Raw genomic sequence first — 12,022 nt, 5'->3', positions numbered from 1 at the left:
TAAAATGAAAAATAATATTTTTAAATGCATAGTTTTTAATTATGCATCTTAACCTACCATTTAACAATGCCACTTCATTTAAGTAATACAGCATAGACAGCTTAATTGGTTGGAGTATGGTACTGTCTCTTGATGTAAAGTTCTTTATGTTTCCTTTATAAAGAACATATAATTGCAAAAAAAAAAAAAAATTAAGATGATGCTACTAACTGAAGAGAATTTGTTTGAACTTCCAATTTTAGTATATTCTCTAATAATTTAGGGCTTTCTTGATCTATCATTCCAATTGTAAAGAACAGATTTTTAGCATTCTGCAATTCAGCATGTTACCAGGACGTTCTGAAGAAGCTGGTGAACTAGAATGTAAAAAGAGCCTTTCTGAGTGGAAGGAACAGACTTCTAGTACTTAAAAACATACCAAAAAATCCCCCCCAAACCCTACACTAAACCTCTTCCCTCTCAAACCCTTCAAGAAATACTCTGCCTTACTTCAAGAAAAACTCTGTTTTATTTAAAAGAGCAACTCTTGAGCATGATGGACAAAAGAAACCACTTCAAGTAAATGTCTCTATTTAGCACATGGACCTTTTCACAATTACACCCAGCAGGTATCTGTCCCTAGCCATTTGTTCTACTCTGTTTAAATACTGTGGCACATGAAATGCCTGTTGATGCATCTACTGTTCACATCCAGGTATAACTGATTACATTCCAGGATGCTGCTACCAAGAGTATTTATTAATACCAGTAGGGACACAGAATTGGCTTGTCTACAAGAGCAGAAGAAATATGTCTTACTGAAATCCAGTGGGATGTTACTAGACAGTGTATGTTCAGGATATAACAGCCTACAAGTCACTGCCCTTATCACTCTTTTGAGACATAGATTTATTAAAGCATTTGAGAGGAGACTATTAATAACAACAGCTTCCAAAGGAACACATTTGCCCTCCATAATAAGTTTGAGGCCCTGGATCTTGAAGATGAGGTAGGTGAGGATGTGGTGTAAGGCCTGCCTACAAGGTCACATAGGAAGAGGCAGTTGATTCCATGCCTCCTTGGTTAAACGGGGAACTGCTGGGCAAACTCAAGTGGAAGAGGAGGGTTTACAGATCATGGAAGGAGGGGCTGGCCACTTCGGAAGAATATAAGGCTGTTGTCAGAGGACATAGGGAGGCAACTAGGAAAGCTAAGGCTTCCTTAGAGCTATACCTTGCGAGAGGGGTCAAGGACAACAGAAAGAACTTCTTCAAATACATGGCAGATAAAACTAACACCAGAGGCAATGTAGGCCCACTGATGGATGAGGTGGGTGCCTTGGTGACAGAAGATACAGAGAAGGCAGAGTTACTGAATGCCTTCTTTGTCTCTTGTCTACTCTGCCAGAAGCTGTCCTGAGGAGTCCCGTACCGCTGAGGCCCCAGAGGAAGGCAGGACAATGCAGGAGTCTGCCTTGGTTGATGAGGACTCGGTTAGGGACCAGTTAAGTAATCTGGACATCCATAAATCCATGAGTCCAGATGGGATGCACCTGCAGGTGCTGAGGGAGCTGGCTGAGGTCATTGCTAGACCACTCTCCATCATCTTTGACAAGTCTTGGGAAATGGGAGAAGTGCGTGAGGACTGGAAGAAAGCAAATGTCACTCCAGTCTTCAAAAAGGGCAAGAAGGAGGACATGGGTAACCATGGACTAGTCAACCTCACCTCCATCCCTGGAAAGGTGACGGAACAACTCATCCTTGGTGCCATCTCAAGGCATGTCAGGGATAAGAGGGTCATTAGGGGCAGTCAACATGGCTTCACTAAGGAGAGGTCATATTTAACCAACCTCATCGCCTTTTATGAGGACATAACCAGGTGGACAGATGATGGCAAAGCAGTGGATGTGGTCTACCTTGACTTCAGTAAAGCATTTGACACAGTCTCCCACAGCATCCTCACAGCTAAACTGAGGAAGTGTGGTCTGGATGATGGAGTAGTGAGGTGGACTGTGAGCTGGCTGAAGGAAAGAAACCAGAGAGTTGTGGTCAATGGGGCAGAGTCTAGTTGGAGGCCTGTATCTAGTGGAGTCCTTCAAGAGTCAGTACTGGGACCAGTACTATTCAATATATTCATCAATGACTTGGACAAGGGAATAGAGTGCACTATCAGCAAGTTTGCTGATGACACAAAGCTGGGAGGAGTGGCTGACACGCCAGAAGGCTGTGCTGCCATCCAGCGAGACCTGGACAGGCTGGAGAGTTGTGTGGGGAAAAATTTAATGAAATATAACAAGGGCAAGTGTAGAGTCTTGCACCTGGGCAGGAGCAACCCCAGGTTCCAGTATAAGTTGGGGAACAACCTGTTGGAGAGCAGTGCAGGGGAAAGGGCCCTGGGGGTCCTGGTGGACAGCAGGATGACCATGAGCCAGCACTGTGTTCTTGTGGCCAGGAAGGCCAATGGTATCCTGGGGTGTGTTAGAAGGGGGGTGGTTAGTAGGTTGAGAGAGGTTCTCTTCATTGGTGAGACCACATCCAGAATACTTTGTTCAGTTCTGGGCCCCTCAGTTCCAGAAGGACAGGGAACTGCTGGAGAGAGTCCAGCGTAGGGCAACAAAGATGATGAAGGGAGTGGAGCATTTCCCTTATGAGGAAAGGCTGAGGGAGCTGGGGCTCTTCAGCCTGGAGAAGAGGAGACTGAGGGGTGACCTCATTAATGTTTACAGATATATAAAGGGTGAGTGTCATGAGGATGGAGCCAGGCTCTTCTCGGTGACAACCAATGATAGGACAAGGGCCAAAGGGTACAAACTGGAACACAGGAGGTTCAACTTAAATTCGAGAAGAAACTTCTTCTCAGTGAGGGTGACAGAGCACTGGAACAGGCTGCTGAGTGAGGTTGTGGAGTCTCCTTCTCTGGAGACATTCAAAACCCACCTGGACACATTTCTGTGTAACCTCATCTAGGTGTTCCTGCTCTGGTGGGGGGATTGGACTGGAGGATTTTTTGAGATCCCTTTCAATCACTGACATTCTGTGATTCTGTGATCATTCCCATCCAAGACCCCAAATTTCAAATAAGCTTGTATCTATTGGGTAGACTGCATGTTAAGATTCAGATAGATCAGAAGAAAGAGAAACTTACTTCTCTCTCTCAGCTTTAATCATGCAATTGCCTTTCCCAGTATTTATTCATACTAATTTTGTTTTAGGTAGGAGTATTACATAATTTGGGAAAAAATGCAAGTTTACTACATGTCTAAATGATGATCTACAAACAGGTACAGGTAGTGGTGAATCTCTTATAGATCAAGTATTACCTAAAAGAGCACAGTAGAAGTTGACACATTTATGTAGGCGGGCAGGGAATCAGTCTTTCAGACTATGGCTAAAAATCTGGAGCTTGCCTGGATGTCTCAGATAAAACCTGCTTGCAATGGGAAAGTGAGTTAATAGGCAGGCACATACTCTCACACAAAATCACGTTTCACTCAGGCATTAAAATGATGTAGAGCAACAATTCATGTCAAAATTATCTCAAGAAAAGCCATGGTTCTATTATAATCATTTAAAAAATGCAGTAATTATACTAAACACTTGAGCATGTGTGTACGCTCCACATGTACAGCTTGTGCTGCAGGATTTTCAACACTGGACTCCCAATCATGGCTCTTCTTGGATGGTAATTCCAGTGCTAACATTTTGGGATTTTAAATCAGTTGAGAAATTATGTGAAATTAAATAAATAAATAAATAAAAGAAACAGAAGGTGGGAGGAGGGAGGAACCCACCAAAAGGGTCTAAATACAAGATCAGAGAGCTCAAGACTACATTACTGTGAATAGATTTCACACTGTTATTATTTTTTCTTGGTTACCATTAAAATTACACTGCAACAAACCCAGCTGTGTGCTATTTATAGAGATCAAATCATTATAAAGACAGTTATGTTACAGGCAGCAGCAATGACATTTTTTCCCTTCATTTTCAAGCCAATTAAGCAAGAAGAACATTGTAATAACTTTTTTCTTTTAGGTGTTATAGGATAGCTTATTTTTATTGATTAAGGCCACGAAAAGTCTGTCATGAAGAACAGACTTTATTGTGCACTGTAAATACCCTAACTACTGATATCTTCATGTTGAGCTTTCAAGTTATTAAATACTTATATTTCATATTAATTCTCTCATTGAGAAGATCTCTCCTCTTTCAGCATGTTTGGCCCCATGGCTTTGGGAAGAAAAACAAAGGGATTCACGTGCAGTGGGGCTGAAGAAGCAACAACAAAAGGTAAGAAAAGAGGAAACAAAAGCTTTGCAGAATCTTCCATGCCAAGCCACTATGCTCAGGCTACAAACTTAAATGGAAGAACTGCAATGGGTAATCAGAATGAAAGAACTGCTTGCTCTCATCACAGAGACCAGACCACAGAGTTAGGAGTCAATTTACACTCAGCTCAGTGAGACTGGGACCATCCTTGGTGTTGCCATTATGGACAGAGCTGAGATCTGTGCTACAAGACCTGACATAACAAAAAGTCTGCTAGTTAGAACTAAACTGTGATACCTGAAACACTGTAGTGTGCTACCAGTGAGCAGTATAGGAATTCACTGTGGACCTGACTCTGATGACTTCTAGATATTGATCCCAGGGGCAGGACTCATCACTCTTAAATTTAGTCATCTAAAAATTTAGGTATCTATTCTAAGCCAGCTGTCTAGACTCTTGATAACTAATGGAGAAAGACAGGTATCTCCTGAAGGCAATTTATCTTAATCTAGGATGGGTGTCTCAGGTGGAATGAATCAACTGCTAGAACTGTTTGTTTCTCTCCACTGAACTAAAGATGGAAATCAGAAGAGTAGCAGGCTAGACACTCAATTCTTGGATGACCAAGAGTCAGGAGAATGAATCCAACCCTATCTCTCTATTTGCCACATCACCGGGCACTACCCTATGTGTATAAAGTTTATTCGTCAGCATTCCTTGGAATTGGAACTTGCTTGAAATCTCATATGACGTTAAGAACAGTAACTTCTCCCCAATCAGTTTATTTCTCAACACTAGTGTAATGAGCCTGTGCTCTTACTGTACAAGGCCAATCACTGACATTCAGTTTCCTATAGCACTGGCTGACTTAAAGCTATACTACAGCAGTAAATCAAGCCTGCAGAAGTTCTTAATTATCCTGTTCAAAACACTGATTAAGGATTTTGTCACGAATGATAAATCTCATCCATCAGTCATTTAACAAAGCAATATATTTTATGTACATACAAAAGATGAGAGACAAAGGGTGAAAATGGGAGCGATACCTACTTGTCCCAGAGTGCACTCCATGCCACCAAGAAAATCTGCTTCCTTCAGCCCATTGTGATTGCTGCTAATGTCATGGACTTCAAACCGCAACCGTTGCACCTCTTCAAAATAGAAGTCCACGGTGAACAGCTTGGAGAAGATGGGGTTTATACAGGTTCGAATCACTTCTGTCCTGTCAACCTGTCAAATGGAAAAGAGGTCATATGAGTGGTTTCTCTTTGTCCCAGTGATGGACTGCAATGAGCTCCTCAAATACAGTTTGCTAATTTATCAGGACTGACAGCTGTGACTGTGGCCACAGACACAACTATTTGAATGAGTGGTGGCAGCTGCCATTTCTGCGCAGGGCTGGCCACATGCATACGCTATGGCCAACTCCCCTTGCATCTCCCTTCTAACAAATCTTTGGAAGATATTGGTAGGACCACAGGACACAGTCTGCAGCATCCTTTGCAGGGTGAGCAATGACTGCTCCCTGGTGGGTATACTTGATTAGTCAGGGGGCTGAGTCGGGAGCTGTGCATAGGCAAAACAGCTATCTTCTGTGCTAGGCTAATCACTGGGCAATTAACTATAGAGTAACTATAGAACTGACATCACCAGCAGTCCCCATCCATCACTACAGAACAGCAGCAGAGCAATACAGTTTTATCAAACTAAATGGAAAAGCAAGGAAAAACCTCAGTAATTACTCATTTTGGACAACTTTCATGATTAAGGAGTGGAGAACTGGATCCATAGCAAACAACTTTTCTTAAAAATATATCAATTTTTCCACCTCGCTAAGTTTCATTACAAGAATCTGATGGATTATACACTGCTTATCCCTACCCAAGCCTTACAACTGCTAAAGAAACACCATCAAATCTAGATTGCTATTTCTTAAAAAAAAGTGCTCATAGAGAACTTTCCAGTTCCCCTAAAAAGTAGTATTTGGTTTTCCTATTTTTCAAGAAGCCTTTGCTACTTTTCATTATGATGCATTATTGGTGACCCTGTAAACAATAAAGCAATTTCCTTTTTCCACTCTTTGCTCAGATACAGAAAAAAAACTCTAATAATTCTGAGATTAAAGGAGCTGATCATAAAATGAAGTAGGACTTGGGCACGTCAGTCACTAGACAGGAGGTGGCTGGAGTGCCACAGAACAGAAAAATGAAATTGCGCAGAGGAAGTGGGATGAGATCCTTTGTCTGATTCCTGACCAGGAACATCTGTTGTGCAAAAAATGACAGCCGCTTGCTTCACTTTTTAGAGTTTATAATGCATTAGTCTTGCTAGTAGTTATCGGCAAGGGCACAGAGTCAAGTAAATCAAAAGCAGGGGAAAAAAACCCGAGCTATTCTTCATAGCACAGATTTATTTTAGTGCTCATCAAAGGTGTTAGATTGACAGCTCTAACAGCTGAAATCCTTTAGTTAATCTTCAAACAGATGCTACCAGTGATGGAGCAGATGCAAACCAGTGCTACCGTTGCTGTCTGTCTCCTCACACAGCTGTGTCAATGTGCTCTGACTATGCCAAGACAAGACCATCACAAAAAGGAAAACAGCATTACTTACAAATTCAATTCTTAAGCTCTTTACTTAGTCTAGCTGGAGATGTTGGTTCTGATAACAGTGATGCAAAGTATAATAAGAATACAATAAGTGAAAAAGTATACCAGTTACCTTCATTTGGGTGCTTAGTCTACCTCAAAAACTTCAATCTTACAATCAATGTGATTTGAAATCACCATTACTGCTACAACATGAAATATTCCCTATGTCAGATGACCAGTCAGTTCAGTGTGTTGTCGCTGAGATCCCTTCTAAGTGGAAACTGATTTGATCCATTTATCATCTCTTGAAATAGGGGATCAGAAGATCCAATAATGAAAACATTTGAATGATCAGTTTTAAAATTTTCTTCATAGTCACAACAATCTCCTAAACTCATTTCTAGTAGATGTGTAATTCTTTTAATTTAATGGTGTCATTTTAATTGCTTCATCGGTATGGCAGACCTCCTCAGGCAACAACAAAAGTTTCTGTTATTGTTTCTCTTCATCTCTAATTTGCTGCTAGCATGTGGGGAAATGGTTCTCCACTGTGAAATGCAGCAAGATGTACACTTGTGCTCAACACAGGTTAAACATGTAACTGTTCAAAGGAGTGAAGTGCCTGAAAATGGAGGCAGAGGTCTGCACAAAGGGACATTAAGAATTTCAGTCTCACATAGCCATAAGACACTGTTTGCTTTTTCCAGTCTGTGATTGACTGACATCCTTCCCTTGACAGACACAGTACTGAAATATAGCCATTTCATTGAATTTCCCCAGTCTTCCCACATTATTGAGATGATACATCAAGTCAGCATGTCAGAGCATGGGACCGCATGAGAAAAATCTGTATGGAGAGAAGCATTGCCAACAGCTACACAAGCAATATAAAATTCTTCATACCTCTCTCAGCAGTCAGCAGCATGCAATAGCATTAGCCCAATTAGTCTACCTTGTCCCCAGTTTGCTTTGTGAGGGTATTTCACAGCTACTCTACTCTTTGGCTAGAAAGCCTGGCAGGGTCCTCAGCATGGGAATTCCAGCTCCATTCCCTGCTTTGATTACTATGCAGCAGAGCCAAGCACTGGTAACCAGCCTAACTACCTCATGACAACAAAGCAGTGGTGAACAGAACAGCTGAATAAATTCACCAACCCTCACAGAATTCTCTAGGTTAAAAGATGCTGTATAACACAAGGTATCAGCTCTAACTTCTGCCACTCACCAGAGGCTGTTCTTTCTCGAATATTCCTGATCTCATATGCAATTGTAAAGCCTTAACTGTCTCTTTAGAAATGCTGGCTAAGCATGAAATATGGTGAGAATATTATTGCTAGGTGCAGTTTCATGCTGATAATCATGAAGAAGGTAATTACCTACAGTGCTGCAGACACTTAAAAAAACCCAAACCAACAGGCTGATTTGTTTTTGACCACAGCCACTTATCCCACTACCTGCAGGATCTGTTTCATTTCAAGCAAAATCTGGTGGCCTGTGCCATGGTAACCCTAAACACAGGTCCACAGCAGTCTGACAAGATGATGACTTCGGGCCATATGTCTTTGATCCCATTGTCACCCAAAGTCCATAACAGCACTTCCACTTGCAGAGATGATGAAGGCTCAAATGCTTAAAGAAAACACAGTTTGGCTTTACCCAGTCCCATCAACTGAATACTCAGGAAGTTAGAACTTCTTAGCTTGAATGCTCTCCAAAACACAACACAGAACACAAGCAATCACAATAAATTTCCATTAATTTTGCAGAAGAGAGCTTTTAAGTTCAACAACAATATGTTATAAGCAAATGGAACTTACACTTTTGGTCTTGTTATAGAAAACACAAAACTCCTGGGCAACCTAATCCTGAAGGCAGGTAGATTTCTCAACAGAATATGGACAGGGGTCATGCCCACAGCTTTGGGATTTGCTGATGCCTGACATATGAGCCATCTGCTATTTCTGGACTTCACTAGAACAAGGAATTTCTCCAATTTATTAAAGCAGAATGAATTTTCAAAAGAAACAGTTGACAGCTACACACACCTTTGGGCTGTGTCAACAGTTAAAACTGACCTCAAAAAGAGCAGTGCTGCAGCTGACACCACGATCTGAACATCTGCTTCATGGTACAGATTTACCTGCACTTTCCCTTCAAGGACAATTTATACAGAGAAAAGGACTTGCATCTTCAACCCCTGGGATGGACTCACGCTGCTTTCCCTCTTCATCTCTTTAGGCCATTGTCACTCCACAGAAGGTGGCACCCCACTGAGCAGCCAGGATTACTTGGCAGGCCCATCTGGATGCAGCCACGCTGTGAGCTTCCCCTTGGGGAACTATGAATGACATATAGACACCAAAGTAGGCCTTCACAGTGTAAAGCACCATCTCAACAGCAGGAATTAAAATATAGAAAAGGACTTGTTGCTTTGGGCCTTCTGAATTCTCCCATCAAACTCTGAGGGAGCTGGAAGTTGGGTTTGAAAGTTGTTTTTTCCTTGTACTGCTCACGGTGGACGGACAGTTAACAGAAATTTTCATCTGCTTTCCTGTTGACCCACCATCACTGCTGAAGAACAGCAAAATTGTCTTTGCAGTCAGGCAGCATCAAATGAAAGGAAGCTCAAAAGACAGATGAACAAATACTAAAATTCATCTTTTCATAAAATGCATCTTTTGTCTGTGAGCTACTGAAAAGCAGTGAGCTTTGCAGAACTGTGATAAACACATGGTAATTTCAGTGTGGAAGCAATTCTACATCCTAGCTAAGATTTCACTAACAAAGAAGTAATTCAACAGTTAAAGTATGGGCTGAGGATGTCCTCTCCATCTTCCACCATTAGTTCAAAAGTGAAGTTGAGGAAAAAAACAGCCTGAGGGAGTATTTTTCTTCTATCAAAATTAGATGGAAATAGAAGCTTTTGCATATACAAGGATGAACAATGATTAGGTAGAAGCTCACTGTCACCTGGTATCTAAGACTTTCAAGTGATCATAAACACAGGATGCCCTTGGAAACCAGGGAGATGGAAATTATCTACAGGACCTGAAGCTCTTCATGTCAAGGCCACGCTTCAGTGTTTCGCACAGATCAGCTGTGTGGAGAGCTGAGTGTCCCACACAGATAACTGGTACTATTTCTAGCAAATACATAACTAGCACAAAAGCAACACGTTTTCATTGGTTGTTACTTGATATCTTTGAGGTGAAGAGCAGCCAAGAGTTAAAGGACTGTGGAGAATTCACTATCTGCTCACCAAAAGGACAATTCTTTGGGGGAATTTTTAATCAGACTTATGAAATAACCTAGCAATGTTATAGTCAAGAATTATATAGTTGTCTCATGAACTAAGGAAAATCTTTGGTCTACAGAACTATTGTGTGAAAATTTATACTGGTGCTGCGTTTCCTAAAGTGTTTTTAAAAACTAGCTGAAAAGCTATAAACATGCAAATTCCATTAAATAGAAAGCAGGTGCTGCTATTCAGCCCAAAGCATGCTTTTTGTGGCTGTTACATTTTTAGCAAGTTCTCAGACCAGCAAATAAACCCACTGTTCCCTATACATTTTACAGGCCAACAGGGGAAAACCACCAGGCTGTATTTTCAGTAGAAGTCATCATAAAATTCTGATTAAATCTAGAAAAATCACATTTGTCAGCTGAGATGACAAAGGTGAAGGAGTAGCATCATTTTTAGGTCATCTGAATTTTAACAAGACTAAAAATTTCCATGATACAGTACCTTATATGAAAATTTGATGCCAAGTAGAAAGCAATTTACACTTTGCTTGGCAGCTCCTGAGGAAGTTATTAATTTTTTTTTATTATTAACAGTGCTTTCATACCATCACATTTCTATTCCACAAATGAAAAGTCATTGCAAAGGTCACCATAATTTATAGCCCTTGTTTTCTGTTTAATTGATGTTTGAAAACAGTGAAAAGAAACCAATAGGTATTTAACTCTTTTTAGGCTGTAGAACTCAAAGCTAAGCACAATCTTGTCAGTGTTGGCAAAAGCCTTTTGGCAGCAGGTTGGCTGGAAGAGAAGCATTTAACATGAACAGTCTGGAAATTATCCACAAGTAGTTTCTTTTATTTATGTGATATAAATATTAGATAGCTTGTAAACCTCTGAGTCACAACTATGAAGACCCAATTTCAAGCACTGGAAAACTGATACATAGAAACAGCTGAGGCTTCAATGGGCTCCAGTCTAAACTACTGGAATTACAGTCAAACAGGTATTATTACTTCTTAGTAGAAAAGTTCTTCATTAAGAAAACCCATTTCTTTGTTCAGGGCCACCGACTGTGCTCTGCTTAATTATTTAGTTTCTCTGTTGTTTTTCATTGCTCTGAAGCAGGAAATACACAATTTATAAAACATAAATTCTTTGAGAAGTTCCTGGATTGAGTTTGCCTTATATACTCATAGTTTTTCAAAGAAGAGAGAAATATGACTGTTGACGGCTACTTGCATATAGGTTATCTCACTGACTCAAAAACGATACGATGTAGTTAGAACTGCACTGCACGGACAGGCACTCAATATTTGCACTTGAGGACCTATCCTGATCCTTGGCAGACTCCCAGACAGCATTTCAGATTTCAGAGTCCATCTGAGCAACACCAAAATCTCAGAGTTAGAAAACCTGCAAAAAAATATGGGTGCAATACAGGCTAAGAACTAGTGGCAGGCAGGTCTCAGTAATGTTATTCAGGAGCTGAACAGATCGTTACAGCTGCAATGGGAACGAGTGATGCTCAGTCCCCAGTATGAAGAAAGCAGGACCTAAGCTGCTTGAGAACCCTTATGCGAAGGGAATCCCTAGTTTTCTGGAACAAAAGACATCCCTGGGGAAGCTACAACACTCCCCTTTAGCTTTACGACTATGTGCAGTTGTCATCATCAACCTCCTTATAAAGTCTAAGCCTTCTAGGTTGCATAAAGATACTGGAAAGTGCAAAGGTATCACCCCCACTCACTGTCACTTAGGAAAGCTCAGATATGAGAGAAAAAAAAGCAAGTGCTCAACTAATGCACTAATGCATACTCACACCGTCCCTGAATGTACTAGATACTTGCTTTTAGTTTACTCTGTTCTGGAAAGAAATGCCTTTATTTCATTTAATCAGCTCTGGGAGTTAGAGGACACTGAGTCTTCTCAGCCTAATATCACA

General features: G+C 40.9%; 1 protein-coding gene across 1 annotated transcript in view; it reads right to left on the bottom strand.

Annotated features, from left to right (window-relative positions):
• CPNE4 (copine 4) overlaps nt 1-12,022 on the bottom strand; it is a gene marked incomplete at both ends in the record, with an annotated part of 195,749 nt that overhangs the window by 114,018 nt on the left and 69,709 nt on the right. Inside the window, one exon of the mRNA XM_080338586.1 lies at nt 5,298-5,477. Coding sequence (XP_080194712.1) covers nt 5,298-5,477 — 180 coding nt within the window. The remainder of the gene's footprint in view (nt 1-5,297; nt 5,478-12,022) is intronic.

Source organism: Nesoenas mayeri, assembly GCF_963082525.1.
Source record: "Nesoenas mayeri genome assembly, chromosome: 2".
Classification (NCBI taxonomy): Eukaryota; Metazoa; Chordata; class Aves; order Columbiformes; family Columbidae; genus Nesoenas; species Nesoenas mayeri.
Note: the sequence above shows the minus strand (reverse complement) of the source record. Positions and strands in the feature narration are given on the sequence as shown.